Source organism: Bufo gargarizans, chromosome 7 (assembly GCF_014858855.1).
Source record: "Bufo gargarizans isolate SCDJY-AF-19 chromosome 7, ASM1485885v1, whole genome shotgun sequence".
NCBI classification, from domain to species: domain Eukaryota; kingdom Metazoa; phylum Chordata; class Amphibia; order Anura; family Bufonidae; genus Bufo; species Bufo gargarizans.
The window spans coordinates 49,765,417-49,788,824 of NC_058086.1; the positions used below are offsets into that span (position 1 = coordinate 49,765,417).

A 23,408-nucleotide genomic window follows, 5' to 3' on the forward strand; every position below is an offset into this window, starting at 1 on the left:
AACAACCACAGAATTTAGAACTACTTTACAGGCTACAACAACAACAGAATCTACAACCACTTCACAGGCTGAAACAACAGAATCTGCAACAACAGAACTAACAACAACCCCTACATCTACAACAACCACAGAGCAACCACCAACATCAGAGCCTCTAAAAACAAATATGACTTTTAGACTACCTGACATGGAATTTAGCAATGATCTCACTAACAGCAGCTCCGAGGGATTCCAGAAACTACGAAGAGAAATAGAGCAGACTGTAAGTAACATAATCATATTCTTAACTACACCTGACGAGATGGAAGCTTAATGGTGTACATATACTGCGGAAGTTATACCGATCATTTACTAAGGCAACATATACACTATTATTTATATTATCATTCTTACAATGGGTCAGCATCACTGTGCCGGGAATTAACTCTGACAGGGTCACAGTTGCAAACCAAATGCTGGGGGCCCTTCTTTCTTCTGATTATTGTTTTCACTTTACATAGTAAGTCATAGTGCAATGAAATCCCTCTACAGACTTGCTGTGATGGCAGATGTCAGGCTCCACTTGTTATACATTGGTTTTATTTCTCATTACTTTGTGTCTCCCTAGATACAGAATATCCTACAGACAAAGTATGGGAATTTGAATGTCTCTGTAATCTCATTCAGGTGAGCAAAACCTCCGACGTGATGTGTTATATGGGGAGGGGGGGACGACGACGACGACATTTTTGCAAAATTCCACAGTGACTATACTTTATGATATAATTATCTTCTGATTTTCTATTTTGATAGCTTTGTGTTGCTGTGTGGGAAGGGGGCCCTGACCAAGGAATACACTCCCCTAGTAATGCAAACAGATTGTAGGTGGATATAACAATGACCCTCCCAGGATGTCTGCTCAAGATAAAGGGGCTGCTTAAGGGCTTGTCCATGGCTGTTGTGGTTCGGTGGCCATATTGTGGCCCGCATACGGCAGGTCCGCAATACATGGGCACCCGCCCGTGTGCACTCTGCATCACGGATGCGGACCCATTCACTTGAATGGGTCTGCAATCACGGAGATACGGAACGGAAGCATGGATCGGAACCCCACGGAAGCACTACGGAGTGCTTCCGTGGTGTTTCTATCCGTGACTCCACACTGCAAAAAAATAGAACTTGCTCTATTTTTCTGAGGTGCAGACAGATAACGGACCCATTCAAATAGAATGGGTCTCGATCCGTCCCGGCCGCCACACGGACGTTGCTCGTGCATTGGGGGGCACAAAGTGCGGTCCTCAGTGCCCGGAACGGAACCACAACGACCCTGTGAATAAGCCCTAAAGTAGAGGATCCCTTTAACGCTCCTGGGGTTGTTGTCCCTGTATGATGACGGGAGGGTAGTGGGCATCTGATACAAACTCATGAATCTGTGTATAATGAGAGTCTCTGATCTCATATGTTAATTATCTTATGTTTATCAGCCTTGGATCGGTGATCGTCATCTTACAAATCCTCTTTCCCGATGGCACTGTGGTGACTATTGCAGATATTCAAGCCTTGTTTGATGAAGTGAGGAGGACTGGCATGCTCGGAAACCTGACAGTGGATGCTTTCAGCATCGCATTTAATGGTAATAACAGATATAGCCTTACACATCATAGAATATTAGACAAGGGGTATAATACAAGTCTTATCTGATGGCCAAAGACATGAATGGCTTTAGATAATATTATAATATTATTAATATATTGCAATATCTCTATGACACCACTATGAGTAATGACTCATATATTTGTTTCATGGCTCAGAACAAGTCATAAATTCTCTTTTAAGGATCTTGACTGTGTCCCGGCAGTAGGTTTGATGTCATATAGTCAGTCCTCAGAGCTAAGATCTTGTCCGAGTTTATTGGAAACAGGTTATAATAGATGCCATGCCATTTTTTTTTGTCATATTATGTAATATATAGCACAGATTTTCCTTCAGTTACAAGTCCTGGATACATTTGTCTTATCAGAATTCTAGCAAGTGGTATGGTAATTTGCAGCTCATATCTTTAACCCCTTAAGGACCAGGCTCATTTTCACCTTAAGGACCAGGCCATTTTTTGAAAATCTGACCAGTATCACTTTAAGTGCTGATAACTTTAAAACACTTTGACTTATCCAGGCCATTCTGAGATTGTTTTTTTCGTCACATATTGTACTTCATGACACTGGTATAATAAAGTCTAAAAAATTAATTTTTTTGCATAATAAAATACCGAATTTACCAAAAATTTGGAAAAATTAGCAAATGTCAAAGTTTCAGTTTCTCTACTTCTGTAATACATAGTAATACCCCCAAAAATTGTGATAACTTAACATTCCCCATATGTCTACTTCATGTTTAAATTATTTTGGGAATGATATTTTATTTTTTGGGGATGTTACAAGGCTTAGAAGTTTAAAAGCAAATCTTGAAATTTTTCTGAAATTTACAAAAACCCAATTTTTAGGGACCACTACAGCTCTGAAGTCACTTTGCGAGTCTTACATAATAGAAACCGCCCAAAAATGACCCCATTCTATAAACTACACCCCTCAAGGTATTCAAAACTGATTTTACAAACTTCGTTAACCCTTTAGGTGTTGCACAAGAGTTATTGGCAAATGGGGATGAAATTTGAGAATTTCATTTTTTTGCCTAATTTTCCATTTTAACATATTTTTTCCACTAACAAAGCAAGGGTTACAGCCAAACAAGACTTTATCTTTATTGCCCTGACTCTGCTGTTTACAGAAACACCCCATATGTGGCCGTAAACTACTGTACAGCCACACAGCGGGGCGTAGAGTGAAAGGTCCGCCGTATGGTTTTTGGAAGCCAGATTTTGCTGGACAGTTTTTTTGACACCATGTCCCATTTGAAGCCCCCTGATGCACCCCTACAGTAGAAACTCCATAAAACTGACCCCATCTAAGAAACTACACCCCTCAAGGTATTCAAAACTGATTTTACAAACTTTGTTAACCCTTTAGGTGTTGCACAAGATTTAATGGAAAATAGAGATACAATTTCAAAATTTCACTTTTTTGGCAGATTTTCCATTTTAATATTTTTTTTCCAGTTACAAAGCAAGGGTTAACAGCCAAACAAAACTCATTATTTATGGCCCTGATTCTGTAGTTTACAGAAACACCCCATATGTGGTCGTAAACTGCTGTACGGGCACACGGCAGGGTGCAGAAGGAAAGGAATGCCATACGGTTTTTGGAAGGCAGATTTTGCTGGACTGTTTTTTTGACACCATGTCCCATTTGAAGCTCCCCTGATGCACCCCTAGAGTAGAAACTCCAAAAAAGTGACCCCATTTTAGAAAGTACGGAATAGGGTGGCAGTATTGTTGGTACTAGTTTAGGGTACATATGATTTTTGGTTGCTCTATATTACACTTTTTGTGCGGCAAGGTAACAAGAAATAGCTTTTTTGGCACGTTTTTTTTTGTTGTTATTTACAACATTCATCTGACAGGTTAGATCACAGGTTAGATCATGTGGTAATTTTATAGAGCAGGTTGTCACGGACGCGGCGATACCTAATATGTATACAATTTATTTTATTTATGTAAGTTTTATACAATAACTTCATTTTTAAAACCAAAAAATTGTTTAGTGTCTCCATAGTCTAAGAGCCATAGTTTTTTCAGTTTTTGGGCGATTATCTTGAGTAGGGTCTAATTTTTTGCGGGATGAGATGACGTTTTGATTGACACTATTTTGGGGTGCAAATGACTTTTTGATCGCTTGCTATTACACTTTTTGTGACGTAAGATGGCAAAAAATTGCTTTTTTTACACCGTTTTTTTTTTTTTTTTTTTACGGTGTTCACCTGAGGGGTTAGGTCATGTGATATTTTTATAGAGTCGGTCGATACGGACACGGAGATACCTAATATGTATACTTTTTTTTTATTTATGTAAGTTTTACACAATGATTTTATTTTTGAAACAAAAAAAAAATCATGTTTTAGTGTTTCCATAGTCTAAGAGCCATAGTTTTTTTCAGTTTTTGGGCGATTATTTTGAGTAGGGTCTCATTTTTTGCGGGATGAGATGACGGTTTGATTGGTACTATTTTGGCGTACATGCGACTTTTTTGATCACTTTTATTACCTTTTTTGGAAAGTAAGGTGGGACAAATTTCAATTTTCTCATAGTTTTTATTTTTATGGCGTTCACCGTACGGGGAAAGTAACATGACCGTTTTATAGATCAGGTCGTTACGGACGCGGTGATACCTAATATGTGTAGTGTATTTTATTTTTTTAATCTTTATTCAGTGATAAATGTTTTTTTTTAATCTTAACTTTTATCACTTTTTTTTACATTTTTTTGACCCAGACCCACTTGGTTCTTGAAGATCCAGTGGGTCTGATGTCTGTAAAATACAGTACAGAACGCTATATAGGTTTCTGTACTGTATTTTACTTACACTGAACAGATCTATGCTTTTAGCATAGATCTGTTCAGCACCATGGACAGCAGGACGCCTGAGCAGGCGTCCTGTTGCCATGGGAACCTTCCCCGTCTGCCACAACTTCGCAGATGGGGAAGGGTGATGATGGGGCTTGGGGGGCTGCCTGGGGGATCTCTCCCTCTCCATCTGGGGGCTGCAAAGGCACAGGAGCCCCCCGATCAGAGAGGGAGGGAGCTCCCTGGCAGCCCCCCGAAGCCCCGTCCTCACCCTTCCCCGTCTGCGAAGTTGTGGCAGACGGGGAAGGTTCCCATGGCAACAGGACGCCTGCTCAGGCGTCCTGCTGTCCATGGTGCTGAACAGATCTATGCTAAAAGCTTTCCATACAGCGGTCGCATCAACGATGTCAGCTGTTTATACCAGGGTGCCAGCAATGTGCTGGCACCCTGGTATAACCCACTAGACGCCAACGATTATTCAGGGGAAGGCGGGCGGGGGATCGCGATCCCGCCTGCCGCACCGCCCGCCTCCCACAACGCCCCCACCACCTGCGACACCCCCCCGCCGCCATAAAATCGTGCAGGGTGCAGGGGTGGTGCAAAATCTTGATTTTATGCACTCTGAAGTTTCTGATCAGAAACTGCAAAAAGCGCAGCAAACCACAGGTCTGAATTGACCTGCGGTTTGCTGCGATCGCCGACACGGGGGGGTCACATGACCCCCCCTGGCGTTGTGACAGGATGCCGGCTGAATGATTTCAGCCGGCATCCTGTTTAGATTAACCCCTGGGGCGCCGGAAATCCCGATTTAAAGTTAGGACGTACCGGTACGTCCTTGGTCCTTAAGGACTCGGGAAATAGGGCGTACCGGTACATCCTATGTCCTTAAGGGGTTAAGACAAGTGATCATTCAAATATTCCTATTAAATAATTATTGTATTGTATGTTCTATGTTTTATAGGTACACAGTTATTGATGCCAACAAGCACTCAGTCCATGACAACAACAGAGACAAAGACAACCATAGAAGCTACAACAACTTCACAGACATCAGCAACAAAATCCACAATGTCAGAGGCTCCAACAACAACAGAAGTTTCAACAACTTCACAGGCTGAAACAACCACAGAACTTACAACATCTTCACAGGCTATAATAACCACAGAAGCTGCAACATCTTCACAGACTCCAACAACCACAGAAGCTACCACTTCACATGTTTTAACTACCACCAAAGCAACAACAAATTCACAATCTGAAACAACCACAGAACCTACAACAACTTCACAGGCTACAACAACCACAGAAGGAACTACTTCACAGGCCCTAACAACCACAGAACCTACATCAACTTCACAGGCTGAACCAACCATAGAATTTACAACTACTTCACAGGCAACAACAACAACAGAATCTACAACCACTTCACAGGCTGAAACAAAAACAGAGGCTACAACATCTTCACAGGCTCCAACAACCACAGAAGGTGCAACTTCCCAGGCCCTAACAACCACAGAACCTACATCAACTTCACAGGCTGAAACAACAACAGAATCTGCAACAACTTCACAGGCTGAACCAACCACAGAATTTACAACTACTTCACAGGCTACAACAACAGAATCTACAACCACTTCACAGACTGAAACAAGAACAGAGGCTACAACATCTTCACAGGCTCCAACAACCACAGATGGTGCAACTTCCGAGGCCCTAACAACCACAGAACCTACATCAACTTCACAGGCTGAAACAACAACAGAATCTGCAACAACTTCACAGGCCCTAACAACCACAGAACCTACATCAACTTCACAGGCTGAAACAACAGCAGAATCTGCAACAACTTCACAGGCTGAAACAACAACAGAATCGGCAACAACTTCACAGGCTGAAACAACAACAGAATTTGCAACTATTTCACAGGCTACAACAACAGAATCTACAACCACTTCACAGGCTGAAATAAGAACAGAGGCTACAACATATTCACAGGCTCCAACAACCACAAAAAATGCAACTACTTCACAGGCAACAACAACAACAGAATCTGCAACAACTTCACCGGCTGAAACAACAACAGAATTTGCAACTACTTCACGAGCTACAACAACAGAATTTACAACCACTTCACAGGCTGAAACAACAACAGAGGCTACAACATCTTCACAGGCTCCAACAACCACAGAAGGTGCAACTTCCCAGGCCCTAACAACCACAGTACCTACATCAACTTCACAGGCTGAAACAACAACAGAGGCTACAACATCAACTACACAGGCTGAAACAACAACAGAATCTGCAACAACTTCACAGGCTGAACCAACCACAGAATTTACCACTACTTCACAGGCAACAACAACAACAATAGAATCTACAACAACTTCACAGGCTGAGACAACAACAGAGGCTACAACATCTTCACCGGCTCCAACAACCACAGAAGGTGCAACTTCTCAGGCCCTAACAACCGCAGAACCTACATCAACTTCACAGGCTGAAACAACAACAGAATCTGCAACAACCTCACATGCTGAAACAACCACAGAATTTACAACTACTTCACAGGCAACAACAACAACAGAATCTACAACCACTTCACAGGCTGAAACAACCATAGAAGGTGCAACTTCCCAGGCCCTAACAAACACAGGACCTACATCAACTTCACAGGCTGAAACAACAACAGAATCTGCAACAACTTCACAGGCTAAAGCAACAGAATCTGCAACAACTTCACAGGCTGAAACAACAACTGAATTTGCAACTACTTTACAGGCTACAACAACAGAATCTACAACCACTTCACAGACTGAAACAAGAACAGAGGCTACAACATCTTCACAGGCTCCAACAACCACAGAAGATGCAACTACTTCACAGGCAACAACAACAGAATCTACAACAACTTCACAGGCTGAAACAACAACAGAGGCTACAACATCTTCACAGGCTCCAACAACCACAGAAGATGCAACTACTTCACAGTCAACAACAACAGAATCTACAACAACTTCACAGGCTGAAACAACAACAGAGGCTACAACATCTTCACAGGCTCCAACAACCACAGAAGGTGCAACTTCCCAGGCCCTAACAACCACAGAACCTACATCAACTTCACAGGCTGAAACAACAACAGAATCTGCAACAACTTCACAGGCTGAAACAACAACAGAATTTACAACTACTTCACAGGCTACAGCAACAGAATCTACAACCACTTCACAGGCTGAAACAACAACAGAGGCTACAACATCTTCACAGGCTCCAACAACCACAGAAGGTGCAACTTCCCAGGCCCTAACAACCACAGAACCTACATCAACTTCACAGGCTGAAACAACAACAGAATCTGCAACAACTTTACAGGCTGAACCAACCACAGAATTTACAACTACTTCACAGGCAACAACAACAACAGAATCTACAACAACTTCACAGGCTGAAACAACAACAGAGACTACAATATCTTCACAGACTCCAACAACCACGGAAGATGCAACAACTTCCCAGGCCCTAACAACCACAGAACCTACATCAACTTCACAGGCTGAACCAACCACAGAACTTACAACCACTTCACAGGCTGAAGCAACAACAGAATCTGCAACAACTTCACAGGCTGAAACAACCACAGAATTTAGAACTACTTTACAGGATACAACAACAACAGAATCTACAACCACTTCACAGGCTGAAACAGCAGAATCTGCAACAACAGAACTAACAACAACCCCTGCATCTACAACATCCACAGAGCAACCACCAACATCAGAACCTCTAAAAACAAATATGACTTTTAGACTACCTGACATGGAATTTAGCAATGATCTCACTAACAGCAGCTCAGAGGAATTCCAGAAACTACGAAGAGAAATAGAGCAGACTGTAAGTAACATAATCATATTTTTAACTACACCTGACGTGATGGAAGCGTAATGGTGTACATATACTGTGGAAGTTATACCGATAATTTACAAAGGCAACATATACACTATTATTTATATTATCATCATACAATGGTTCAGCATCACTGTGCGGGGAATGAACTCTGACAGGGTCACAGTGACAAACCAAATGCTGGGGGCTCTTCCATCTTCTGATTATTGTTTCACTTTACATAGTAAGTCATAGTGTAATAAAATCCCTCTACAGACTTGCTGTGATGGCAGATGTCAGGCTCCACTTGTTATACATTGGTTAAATTCCTCATTACTTTGTGTCTCTGTAGATCCAGAATATCCTAAAGACAAAGTTTGGGAATTTGAATGTCTCTGTAATCTCATTCAGGTGAGTAAAACCTTCGACGTGATGTGTTATATGGGGGGGGGGGGGGGAATGTGGACATTTTTGCTAAATTACACAATGGCAGTCACTATATTTTATGATATAATTATCTTCTGATTTTCTATTTTGATAGCTTTGTGTTGCTGTGTGGGAAGGGGGCCCTGACCAAGGAATACACTCCCCCAGTAATGCAAACAGATTATAGGTGGATATAACAATGACCCTCCCAGGATGTCTGCTCAAGATAAAGAGGCTGCTTAAGGGCTTGTCCATGGCCGTTGTGGTTTGGTGGCGATATTGCGGCCCGCATACGGCGGGTCCGCAATACATGGGCACCCGCCCGTGTGCATTCTGCATCACGGATGCGGACCAATTCACTTGAATGGGTCTGCAATCACGGAGATACGGAACGGAAGCACGGATCGGAACTTCACGGAAGCACTACGGAGTGCTTCCGTGGTGTTTCTATCCGTAACTCCGCACTGCAAAAAAATAGAACTTGCTCTATTTTTCTGAGGTGCGGACAGATAACGGACCCATTCAAATAGAATGGGTCTCGATCCGTCCCGGCTGCCACACGGATGTTGCTCGTGCGTTGGGGGCCACAAATTGCGGTCCCCAGTGCCCGGAACGGAACCACAACGACCGTGTAAATAAGCCCTAAAGTAGAGGATCCCTTTAACAACGCTCTAGGGTTATTGTCCCTGTATGATGACGGGAGGGTTGTGGGCATCTGATACAAACTCATGAATCTGTGTATAATGAGAGTCTCTGATCTCATATGTTAATTATCTTATGTTTATCAGCCCTGGATCGGTGATCGTCATCTTACAAATCCTCTTTCCCGATGGCACTGTGGTGACTACTGCAGATATTCAAGCCTTGTTTGATGAAGTGAGGAGGACTGGCATGCTCGGAAACCTGACAGTGGATGCTTTCAGCATCACATTTAATGGTAATAACAGATATAGCCTTACACATCATAGAATATTAGACAAGGGGTATAATAGAAGTCTTATCTGATGGCCAAAGACATGAATGGCTTTAGATAATATTATAATATTATTAATATATTGCAATATCTCTATGACACCACTATGAGTAATGACTCATATATTTGTTTTATGGCTCAGAACAAGTCATAAATTCTCTTTTAAGGATCTTGACTGTGTCCCGGCAGTAGGTTTGATGTCATATAATCAGTCCTCAGAGCTAAGATCTTGTCCGAGTTTATAGGAAGCAGGTTATAATAGATGCCATGCCGTTTTTTTGTCATATCATGTAATATATAGCACAGATTTTCCTTCAGTCACAAGTCCTGGATACATTTGTCTTATCAGAATTCTAGGAAGTGTTATGGTAATTTGAAGCTCATATCTTTAAGACAAGTGATCATTCTAATTTTCCTATTAAATAATTATTGTATTATATGTTCTATGTTTTATAGGTACACAGTTATTGATGCCAACAAGCACTCAGTCCATGACAACAACAGAGACAAAGACAACCACAGAAGCTACAACAACTTCACAGACATCAGCAACAAAATCAACAATGTCAGAGGCTCCAACAACAACAGAAGCTTCAACAACTTCACAGGCTGAAACAACCACGGAACTTACAACATCTTCACAGGCTATAATAACCACAGAAGCTGCAACATCTTCACAGGCTCCAACAACCACAGAAGCTACCACTTCACATGTTTTAACTACCACCAAAGCAACAACAAATTCACAATCTGAAACAACCACAGAACCTACAACAACTTCACAGGCTACAACAACCAAAGAAGAAACAACTTCACAGGCCCTAACAACCACAGAACCTACATCAACTTCACAGGCTGAACCAACCACAGAATTTACAACTACTTCACAGGCAACAACAACAACAGAATCTACAACAACTTCACAGGCTGAAACAACAACAGAGGCTACAACATCTTCACAGGCTCCAACAACCACAGAAGGTGCAACTTCCCAGGCCCTAACAACCACAGAACCTACATCAACTTCACAGGCTGAAACAACAACAGAATCTGCAACAACTTCACAGGGCTGAAACAACAACAGAATTTGCAACTACTTCACAGGCAACAACAACAGAATCTACAACCACTTCACAGGCTGAAACAAGAACAGAGGCTACAACATCTTCACAGGCTCCAACAACCACAGAAGGTGCAACTTCCCAGGCCGTAACAACCACAGAACTTACATCAACTGCACAGGCTGAAACAACAACAGAATCTGCAACAACTTCACAGGCTGAACCAACCACAGAATTTACAACTACTTCACAGGCAACAAAAACAGAATCTACAACAACTTCACAGTCTGAAACAACAACAGAGGCTCCAACATCTTCACAGGCTCCAACAACCACAGAAGGTGCAACTACTTCACAGGCTACAACAACAGAATCTACAACCACTTCACAGGCTGAAACAAGAACAGAGGCTACATCTTCACAGGCTCCAACAACCACAGAAGATGCAACTACTTCACAGGCAACAACAACAGAATCTACAACAACTTCACAGGCTGAAACAACAACAGAGGCTATAACATCTTCACAGGCTCCAACAACCACAAAAGGTGCAACTTCCCAGGCCCTAACAACCACAGAACCTACATCAACTTCACATGCTGAAACAACAACAGAATCTGCAACAACTTCACAGGCTAAAACAACAACAGAATTTGCAACTACTTCACAGGCTACAACAACAGAATCTACAACCACTTCACAGGCTGAAACAAGAACAGAGGCTACAACATCTTCACAGGCTCCAACAACCACAGAAGGTGCAACTTCCCAGGCCATAACAACCACAGAACCTACATCAACTACACAGGCTGAAACAACAACAGAATCTGCAACAACTTCACAGGCTGAACCAACCACAGAATTTACAACTACTTCACAGGCAACAACAACAACAGAATCTACAACAACTTCACAGGCTGAAACAAGAACAGAGGCTACAACATCTTCACAGGCTCCAACAACCACAGACGGTGCAACTTCCCAGGCCCTAACAACCACAGAACCTACATCAACTTCACAGGCTGAAACAACAATAGAATCTGCAACAACTTCACAGGCTGAAACAACAACAGAATTTGCAACTACTTCACAGGCTACAACAACAGAATCTACAACCACTTCACAGGCTGAAACAAGAACAGAGGCTACAACATCTTCACAGGCTCCAACAACCACAGAAGATGCAACTACTTCACAGTCAACAACAACAACAGAATCTACAACAACTTCACAGGCTGAAACAACAACAGAGGCTACAACATCTTCACAGGCTCCAACAACCACAGAAGGTGCAACTTCCCAGGCCATAACAACCACAGAACCTACATCAACTTCACAGGCTGAAACAACAACAGAATCTGCAACAACTTCACAGGCTGAAACAACCACAGAATTTACAACTACTTCACAGGCTACAACAGCAGAATCTACAAACACTTCACAGACTGAAATAAGAACAGAGACTACAACATCTTCACAGGCTCCAACAACCACAGAAGGTGCAACTTCCCAGGCCCTAACAACCACAGAACCTATATCAACTTCACAGGCTGAAACAACAGAATCTGCAACAACTTCACAGGCTGAACCAACCACAGAATTTTCAACTACTTCACAGGCAACAACAACAACAGAATCTACAACAACTTCACAGGCTGAAACAACAACAGAGGCTATAATATCTTTACAGACTCCAACAACCACGGAAGATGCAACAACTTCACAGGCCCTAACAACCACAGAACTTACATCAACTGCACAGGCTGAAACAACAACAGAATCTGCAACAACTTCACAGGCTGAAACAACCACAGAATTTAGAACTACTTTACAGGCTACAACAACAACAGAATCTACAACCACTTCACAGGCTGAAACAACAGAATCTGCAACAACAGAACTAACAACAACCCCTGCATCTACAACATCCACAGAGCAACCACCATCAGAGCCTCTAAAAACAAATATGACTTTTAGACTACCTGACATGGAATTTAGCAATGATCTCACTAACAGCAGCTCCGAGGGATTCCAGAAACTACGAAGAGAAATAGAGCAGACTGTAAGTAACATCTTAACTACACCTGATGTGCATGGAAGCTTAATGGTGTACATATACTGCGGAAGTTATACCGATCATTTACTAAGGCAACATATACACTATTATTTATATTATCATTCTTACAATGGGTCAGCATCACTGTGCGGGGAATGAACTCTGACAGGGTCACAGTGACAAACCAAATGCTGGGGGCCCTTCTTTCTTCTGATTATTGTTTCACTTTACATAGTAAGTCATAGTGTAATGAAATCCCTCTACAGACTTGCTGTGATGGCAGATGTCAGGCTCCACTTGTTATACATTGGTTTTATTTCTCATTACTTTGTGTCTCCCTAGATACAGAATATCCTGCAGACAAAGTATGGGAATTTGAATGTCTCTGTAATCTCATTCAGGTGAGCAAAACCTCCGACGTGATGTGTTATATGTGGGGGAGGGGGGGGGATGTGGACATTTTTGAAAAATTCCTCAGTGGCAGTGACTATACATTATGATATAATTATCTTGTGATTTTCTATTTTGATAGCTTTGTGTTGCTGTGTGGGAAAGGGGCCCTGACCAAGGAATGCACTCCCCCAGTAATGCAAACATATTGTAGGTTGATATAACAATGAGCCCTCCCAGGATGTCTGCTCAAGATAAAGGGGCTGCTTAAGGTCTTGTCCATGGCCGTTGTGGTTCGGTGGCCATATTGTGGCCCGCATACGGCGGGTCCGCAATACACGGGCACTGGCCCGTGTGCACTCCGCATCACGGATGCGGACCAATTCACTTGAATGGGTCTGCAATCACGGAGATACGGAACAGAAGCACGGATCGGAAACCCCACGGAAGCACTACGCAGTGCTTCCGTGGTGTTTCTATCCGTGACTCCGCACTGCAAAAAAATAGAACTTGCTCTATTTTTCTGAGGTGCGGACAGATAACGGACCCATTCAAATAGAATGGGTCTCGATCCGTCCCGGCTGCCACACGGACATTGCTCGTTCTTCGGGGGCCACAAATTGCGGTCCCCAGTGCCCGGAAGGGAACCACGACAACCATGTGAATAAGCCCTAAAGTAGAGGATCCCTTTAATGCTCTGGGGTTGTTGTCCCTGTATGATGACGGGAGGGTAGTGGGCATCTGATACAAACTCATGAATCTGTGTATAATGAGAGTCTCTGATCTTATATATGTTAATTATCTTATGTTTAACAGCCCTGGATCGGTGATCGTCATCTTACAAATCCTCTTTCCCGATGGCACTGTGGTGACTATTGCAGATATTCAAGCCTTGTTTGATGAAGTGAGGAGGACTGGCATGCTTCGGAAACCTGACAGTGGATGCTTTCAGCATCATATTTAATGGTAATAACAGATATAGCCTTACACATCATAGAATATTAGACAAGGGGTATAATAGAAGTCTTATCTGATGGCCAAAGACATGAATGGCTTTAGATAATATTATAATATTATTAATATATTGTAATATCTCTATGACACCACTATGAGTAATGACTCATATATTTGTTTCATGGCTCAGAACAAGCCATAAATTCTTATTTAAGGATCTTGACTGTGATCTGGCAGTAGGTTTGATGTCATATAGTCAGTCCTCAGAGCTAAGATCTTGTCCGAGTTTATTGGAAACAGGTTATAATAGATGCCATGCCGGTTTTTGTCATATTATGTAATATATAGCACAGATTTTACTTCAGTCACAAGTCCTGGATACATTTGTCTTATCAGAATTCTAGCAAGTGGTATGGTAATTTGCAGCTCATATCTTTAAGACAAGTGATCATTCTAATTTTCCTATTAAATAATTATTGTATTGTATGTTCTATGTTTTATAGGTACACAGTTATTGATGCCAACAAGCACTCAGTCCATGACAACAAAAGAGACAAAGACAACCACAGAAGCTACAACAACTTCACAGACATCAGCAACAAAATCCACAATGTCAGAGGCTCCAACAACAACAGAAGCTTCAACAACTTCACAGGCTGAAATAACCACAGAACTTACAACATCTTCACAGGCTATAATAACCACAGAAGCTGCAACATCTTCAAAGGCTCCAACAACCACAGAAGCTACCACTTCACATGTTTTAACTACCACCAAAGCAACAACAAATTCACAATCTGAAACAACCACAGAACCTACAACGTCACAGGCTACAACAACCACAGAAAAAACAACTTCACAGGCCCTAACAACCACAGAACCTACATCAACTTCACAGGCTGAACCAACCACAGAATTTACAACTACTTCACAGGCAACAACAACGTCAGAATCTACAACCACTTCACAGGTTGAAACAAAAACAGAGGCTACAACATCTTCACAGGCTCCAACAACCACAGAAGGTGCAACTTCCCAGGCCCTAACAACCACAGAACCTACATCAACTTCACAGGCTGAAACAACAACAGAATCTGCAACAACTTCACAGGCTGAAACAACCACAGAATTTACAACTACTTCACAGGCAACAACAACAGAATCTACAACAACTTCACAGGCTGAAATAACAACAGAGGCTACAACATCTTCACAGGCTTCAACAACCACAGAAGGTGCAACTTCCCAGGCTCTAACAACCACAGAACCTACATCAACTTTACAGGCTGAAACAACAACAGAATCTGCAACAACTTCACAGGCTGAAACAACAACAGAATTTGCAACTACTTCACAGGCTACAACAACAGAATCTACAACCACTTCACAGGCTGAAACAAGAACAGAGGCTACAACATCTTCACAGGCTCCAACAACCACAGAAGGTGCAACCTCCCAGGCCCTAACAACCACAGAACCTACATCAACTTCACAGGCTGAAACAACAACAGAATCTGCAACAACTGCACAGGCTGAACCAACCACAGAATTTACAACTACTTCACAGGCAACAACAGAATCTGCAACAACTTCACAGGCTGAAACAACAACAGAATTTGCAACTACTTCACAGGCAACAACAACAGAATCTACAACCACTTCACAGGCTGAAACAAGAACAGAGGCTACAACATCTTCACAGGCTCCAACAACCACAGAAGGTGCAACTTCCCAGGCCCTAACAACCACAGAACCTACATCAACTACAGAGGCTGAAACAACAACAGAATCTGCAACAACTTCACAGGCTGAACCAACCACAGAATTTACAACTACTTCACAGGCAGCAACAACAACAGAATCTACAACAACTTCACAGGCTGAAACAACAACAGAGGCTGCAACATCTTCACAGGCTCCAACAACCACAGAAGGTGCAACTTCCCAGGCCCTAACAACCACAGAACCTACATCAACTTCACAGGCTGAAACAACAACAGAATCTGCAACAACTTTACAGGCTGAAACAACAACAGAATTTGCAACTACTTCACAGGCTACAACAACAGAATCTACAACCACTTCACAGGCTGAAACAAGAACAGAGGCTACAACATCTTCACAGGCTCCAACAACCACAGAAGGTGCAACTTCCCAGGCCCTAACAACCACAGAACCTACATCAACTTCACAGGCTGAAACAACAACAGAATCTGCAACAACTTTACAGGCTGAAACAACAACAGAATTTGCAACTACTTCACAGGCAACAACAACAGAATCTACAACCACTTCACAGGCTGAAACAAGAACAGAGGCTACAACATCTTCACAGGCTCCAACAACCACAGAAGGTGCAACTTCCCAGGCCCTAACAACCACAGAACCTACATCAACTACAGAGGCTGAAACAACAACAGAATCTGCAACAACTTCACAGGCTGAACCAACCACAGAATTTACAACTACTTCACAGGCAACAACAACAACAGAATCTACAACAACTTCACAGGCTGAAACAACAACAGAGGCTGCAACATCTTCACAGGCTCCAACAACCACAGAAGGTGCAACTTCCCAGGCCCTAACAACCACAGAACCTACATCAACTACACAGGACGAACCAACCACAGAACGTACAACTACTACACAGACAACAACAGAACCTACATCAACTTCACAGGCTGAAACAACCACAGAATCTACAACAGTTTCACAAGCTACAACAACAGAATCTGCAACAACTTCACAGGCTGAAACAACTACAGAAATTACAACACCTTCACAGAATAAACCAACCACAGAAGATGCAACACCTTCACAGGCTCCAGCAATAGAAACTACAATTCCACAAGCTTCAACTACCACACAGTTTTCAACACCAACAGAGACAATTATAAGTACAGAACTAAAAACAACAGAACTAACAACCTCTACATCTACAACAACCATAAAGCCTCAGCCAATATCAGGGCCTCCAAAAGCAAATATGACTTTTACACTACCTGACATGGAATTTAGCAGTAATCTCACTAACAGCAGCTCAGAGGAATTCCAGAAACTACAGAGCGAAATAGAACTGGCTGTAAGTAACATAATCATATTCTGAAATGGTATACAGTATACCCCTTCGAGGATAATTTTTTTTTGTGATGTAATTTTACTTATTTTGGGCTAAAAATTAAATTTGTCACAAAGGGTTAACTATCTAGCTTTGTGAACTTTCACATTGTGCTGGTCATCTAATAAACCTTATCTCTAAATTACAAAAATTTCACAAACACTTAGTTAAGCCACATGCTTATCAGTAAGATAAGAATTGAGTTATAATGAGTGTTTAGGAGGTCAGAGACCAGAGATAAGGAGTCATCAGCTGAGAAGCCTGATGGGACAAAGTAAAAATTCAGAGCCTGCTACTAGAGAATCTCAAGGCGGCACAAAGAAAAAATCTCCAAAATGTTTAATAAACACTGATTGAAAAAAATATATTTATAGCTCAAAGTGAGTAAAATGTACCTGACAAGATAGAAGATGGATGGTGTATAAATAGGCTAGGAATTATACCGATAATTTACAGAGGTGACAGATCAATTTTTATTTATCTTATCATTACAAAGGGTCGGTCAGCCTCATTGTGCGGGGAATAATCCCTGACAAGGTCACAATGCTAAATTAGCCCCTTCTTTCTCTTGATTGTTAGATTGTCTTTATATCATGTCATATTGTCATGATACATTTTTCTTTATGATGTTGTGCCATTACATACACTTATCCCCTATTACTGGAAGGGATCTAACTATCACAGTGACCAATGGTGGTCTGACCACTGGAGCCCCGTGGATCATGTTTTCTCCTATTTGAATAAAGTGGCAGTCACACATTTTCCCTTGTGCTTCATTAATCTTTATGGGACTACCGGAGGTCGCCGAGTACAACCGTTAGACTATCTCCATCAGTTCCATAGAGTTGAATAGAGTGCAAGCACACATGTGTGGCTGCTGCTCCATTTAAATGGGTGAAAACAGGGCCCCTGTCCTTGAGATCGACTGGGCCAAGTGGTAAGAACCCCGCCAATCAGACACTTATCCTCTAACCTCTGGATAAAACGTAAGTGTTTGCCTAATCCCGCTCCAGCAGTCGTGCTGTGATGACAGATGTCAGGATCTATATGTACATTGGTTACATTTCTTGTTATTTCATCTCCCCGCAGATCAAGAATATCCTACAGCAAAAGTTTGGGAATTTGAATGTCTCTGTAATATCATTCAGGTGAGTAAAACCATTGACATGTGTGACATGTTATAGTCTGAGGAAAACATGGGCATTTTACAAAGATGGACATTGGTGGTGAATATACTCTATGATGTTATTATCTTCTGATTGTCCCTTTATAATAGCTTTGGGTTGTGCAGCTCTGTGGGAAGGGAGCCCTGATCAAGAAATTAGCCCCCAGTAATGCAAACAGATTGTAGGTGGATCCTGCAACAACCTCCTCCCTCGGGGGAACCTGCTCAATTAAAAGTGGATTGTTTGAAGTAGAGGAATCCTTCAACATTATAGGATTGCTCGCCCTATATGATAGCTGCAGGGTGGTGGCTGCTGATATAAACTCATGAATCTCTGTATAACGGACTCTCTGATTTTCCATATATTAAGTCTTTTCTTATGTTTATCAGACCTGGATCGGTGATCACCGTCTTAGAAATCATCTTTCCCAATGGCACTGTGGTGAACATTACAGATATACAAGCCTTGTTTGATGAAGTGAGGAGGACTGGCATGCTCGGAAACCTGACAGTGGATCCTTTCAGCATTAACTTTAATGGTAAAAATGGATTTGGTTCAACGCATTCATATGCATTAGACAAGAATGATTTGCAATGTATTGATTTTTTTGTTTTTTAACTGAAACAGAGCTCCAAATATCCTATAGGTATTGATAACATTATTTCTGCTTCAAGAGTACCAGTAGAGAGATTACAACATAAAAGACATATACAGCCACCACTAGAGGGAGCTCAGGAGATTACTACATACAGATATATACAGCCACCACTAGAGGGAGCTCAGGAGATTACTACATACAGATATATATATAGTCACCACTAGAGGGAGCTCAGGAGATTACTACATACAGATATATACAGCCACCACTAGAGGGAGCTCAGGAGATTACTACACACAAATATATACAGCCACCACTAGAGGGAGCTCAGGAGATTACTACATACAGATATATGCAGCCACCACTAGGGGGAGCTCAGGAGGTTACTACATACAGATATATGCAGCCACCACTAGAGGGAGCTCAGGAGATTACTACATACAGATATATACAGCCACCATTAGAGGGAGCTCAGGAGATTACGACATACAGATATATACAGCCACCACTAGAGGGCGCTCAGGAGATTACTACATACGGATATATACAGCCACCACTAGAGGGAGCTCAGGAGATTACTACATACAGATATATACAGCCACCACTAGAGGGAGCTCAGGAGATTACTACATACAGGATATATGCAGCCACCACTAGAGGGAGCTCAGGAGATTACTACATACAGATATATACAGCCACCACAAGAGGGAGCTCAGGAGATTACTACATACAGATATATACAGCCACCACTAGAGGGAGCTCAGGAGATTACTACATACAGAAATATGCAGCCACCACTAGGGGGAGCTCAGGAGGTTACTACATACAGATATATGCAGCCACCACAAGAGGAAGCTCTGGAGATTTTTTACATAGAGATATATACAGACACCACTAGATAAGCTTAGGAGATTACTATATTCAGATATATACAGCCACCACTAGAGGGAGCTCAGGAGATTACTACATACAGATATATACAGCCACCACTAGTGGGAGCTCAGGAGATTACTACATACAGATATATGCAGCCACCACTAGGGGGAGCTCAGGAGGCTACTACTTACAGATATATGCAGCCACCACAAGAGGAAGCTCAGGAGTTTTTTTACATACAGATATATACAGACACCACTAGATAAGCTCGGGAGATTAATACATACAGATATATACAGCCTCCACTAGAGGGAGCTCAGGAGGTTACTACATACAGATATATGCAGCCACCACTAGCGGGAGCTCAGGAGGTTACTACATACAGATATATACAGTCACCACTAGAGGGAGCTCAGGAGATTACTACATACAGATATATGCAGCCACCACTAGGGGGAGCTCAGGAGGTTACTACTTACAGATATATGCAGCCACCACAAGAGGAAGCTCAGGAGATTTTTTTTACAAACAGATATATACAGACACCACTAGATAAGCTCAGGAGATTACTATATACAGATATATACAGCCACCACTAGAGGGAGCTCAGGAGATTACTACATACAGATATATGCAGCCACTACTAGCGGGAGCTCAGGAGGTTACTACATACAGATATATGCAGCCACCACAAGAGGAAGCTCAGGAGATTTTTTACATACAGATATATACAGACACCACTAGATAAACTCGGGAGATTAATACATACAGATATATACAGCCTCCACTAGAGGGAGCTCAGGAGGTTACTACATACAGATATATACAGCCACCACTAGGGTGAGCTCAGGAGATTACTACATTCAGATATATACAGTCACCACTAGAGGGAGCTCAGGTGGTTATTACATACAGATATATACAGCCTCAACTTGAGGGAGCTCAGGAGATTACTACATACTGATATATACAGTCACCCCTAGAGAAAGCTCAGGAGATTACTACATACCGATATATACAGCCGCCACTAGAGGGAGCTCAGGAGGTTACTACATACAGATATATACAGCCTCCACTAGAGGGAGCTCATGAGATTAATACATACAGATATATACAGCCGCCACTAGAGGGAGCTCAGGAGATTACTACATACAGATATATACAGCCGCCACTAGAGGGAGCTCAGGAGGTTACTACATACAGATATATACAGCCTCCACTAGAGGGAGTTCAGGAGATTACTACATACAGATATATACAGTCACCACTAGAGGGAGCTCAGCAGATTACGGCATAAAGATATATACAGATGTGTACAGCCATCGTTATGGGAAGTTCAGGAGATTTATACATTCAGATATATGCGGCCACCATTAGAGGGAGCTCGTGAGACTACGATATGCAGAAATATATACAGCCATCGTTATGGGAAGCTCAGGAACTTACTGCATACTGAAGTATTATAGAGTTAAGTGTACAACAGTGTCTATAGGCTTCTGAGCTCCTCTAATGGTGGGTGCAAGCAGATAGTACTTCATTATTTTGCAATATGTCTATACGGAAGATTTGGAGATTTGTACCAGATAAATGATTTTCTGGAAACAAAAAGATATATTAAAAATTAATCAGCACAGAATATTGGACTTAATTATGATTTTCAAGACTGAAAATTGCCTTATCAGAATTTCAGGCCATGTTATGGTTTTAGGCACCCTGTACCCTTAAGAAAACTTTTTTATATTTTATAGGTACAAATGTATTTTTTCTACCAACAACCTCTCAGTCTATGACATCTGTCATAACAACATCTGAAGTTCCTACCACGCCAAGCATTACCATACCTGAAGCCACCACTACCCCAAGTGCCACCACAACACCTGGAGTTACCACTGCAACATCTGAAGTTACCCCCGCGACAAATGAAGTCACTACTACAACATTTGAAGTTACAACCACACCAAATAACATCACAACTCCTGGAGTTAAAACTACACCGAGTGTCGCTACAACACCTGAGGTCACCACTACGCCAAGTACCACCACAACACCATTAATGACCACTACACCTGTGGCCACCCCTACAGCAGGTGCCACCACAAATATTTTGGTCACCACTACACCTGTGATTTCCACCACACCAGATTCCACCACAAGTACTTTGGTCACCACTGTACCTCTGGTCACCACTACAGCAGGTGCCAGCACAAATACTTTGGTCACCACTACACCTGTTGTCACCACTACAGCAGGTGCCACCACAACACCATTAGTGACAACTACACCTGTGGTCACCACTACACTAGGTGCCACCACAACTACTTTGTCCACCACCACACCTACAACAGCTTCACAGGCTGAAACAACCATGGAATCTACAACCTCACAGGCTGCAACAACCTCAGAAGCTACAACAACAGAATTTACAACTCCACAAGCTTCAATTACCACACAATCTTCTACAACAGAGACAATGACAACCACAGAACCAAAAACAACTTCACAGCCTACAACAATGACAGAGATAATGACAACCACAGAACCTACAACAAATTCACAAGCTTCAACAACCACAGAAGCTACAACACCTTTACTGGCTAAAACCACAGAATCTTCTACAACTTCACAGGCTCCTGCCACCACAGAACCTACAACAATTTCACAGGCTACAACAAACACAGAATCAACTACAATGTCACAGTCTCCAACAACCTCAGAAGCAACAGCAACTTCACAGGCTGAAACACCCATAGAATTTACAATAACTTCACTGGCTCAAACTACCATACAAGCTACAACAGCTTCACAGTCTCCAACAACCACAGAAGCTACAACACCTTCCCAGGCTGAAACATCTATAGAATCTTCAATAACTTCACAGACTACAACAATGACAGAATCTTCAACAACTTCACAAGCTGAAACAACCACACACGCTACAACACCTTCACAGACTTCAATAACCACTAATGCTACAACTTTACAGGTTCCAACAACCACAGAATCTACAATAACTTCACAGTCTCCAACAACCACAGAAGATACAACAACTTCACAGTCTCCAACAACCACAGAATCGACAGCAACTTCCCTGGCTGAAACACCCATAGAATCTACAATGATTTCACAGACTACAACAAGTAAAGAATCTACAATAACTTCACAGGCTGAAACAACCACAGCATCTACAACAATTTCACAGGCACCAACAATTACAGAAGCTACAACAACTTCACAGAATAAACCAACCACAGAAGATACAACACCTTCACAGGCTCCAGCTATAGAAACTACAACTCCACAAGCTTCAACTACCACACAGTTTTCAACACCAACAGAGACAATTATAAGTACAGAACTAAAAACAACAGAACTAACAACCTCTACATCTACAACTACCCTAGAGCCTCAGCCAATATCAGGGCCTCCAAAAGCAAATATGACTTTTACACTACCTGACGTGGAATTTAGCA

At 42.1% G+C, this 23,408-nt stretch overlaps 1 protein-coding gene and 1 long non-coding RNA gene across 2 annotated transcripts; both read left to right on the forward strand.

Moving 5' to 3' along the window:
• Nucleotides 1-514: 514 nt before the first annotated feature.
• On the forward strand, nt 515-23,178 carry LOC122944152 (mucin-2-like). The gene is made up of 15 exons (XM_044302382.1): nt 515-550; nt 608-666; nt 1,464-1,612; nt 5,397-8,326; nt 8,670-8,728; nt 9,532-9,680; nt 10,173-10,697; nt 10,801-12,839; nt 13,176-13,234; nt 14,040-14,161; nt 14,681-17,262; nt 18,388-18,446; nt 18,854-19,002; nt 21,687-23,075; nt 23,138-23,178. Exons 1-15 carry the CDS (start codon nt 515-517, stop codon nt 23,176-23,178), a joined length of 10,347 nt encoding a protein of 3,448 aa, XP_044158317.1.
• Nucleotides 12,769-14,146, forward strand: LOC122943706. Its single transcript, XR_006390891.1, has 3 exons — nt 12,769-12,839; nt 13,176-13,234; nt 14,040-14,146. It is a non-coding gene; the product is annotated as an uncharacterized LOC122943706 (long non-coding RNA).
• Nucleotides 23,179-23,408: the final 230 nt, after the last annotated feature.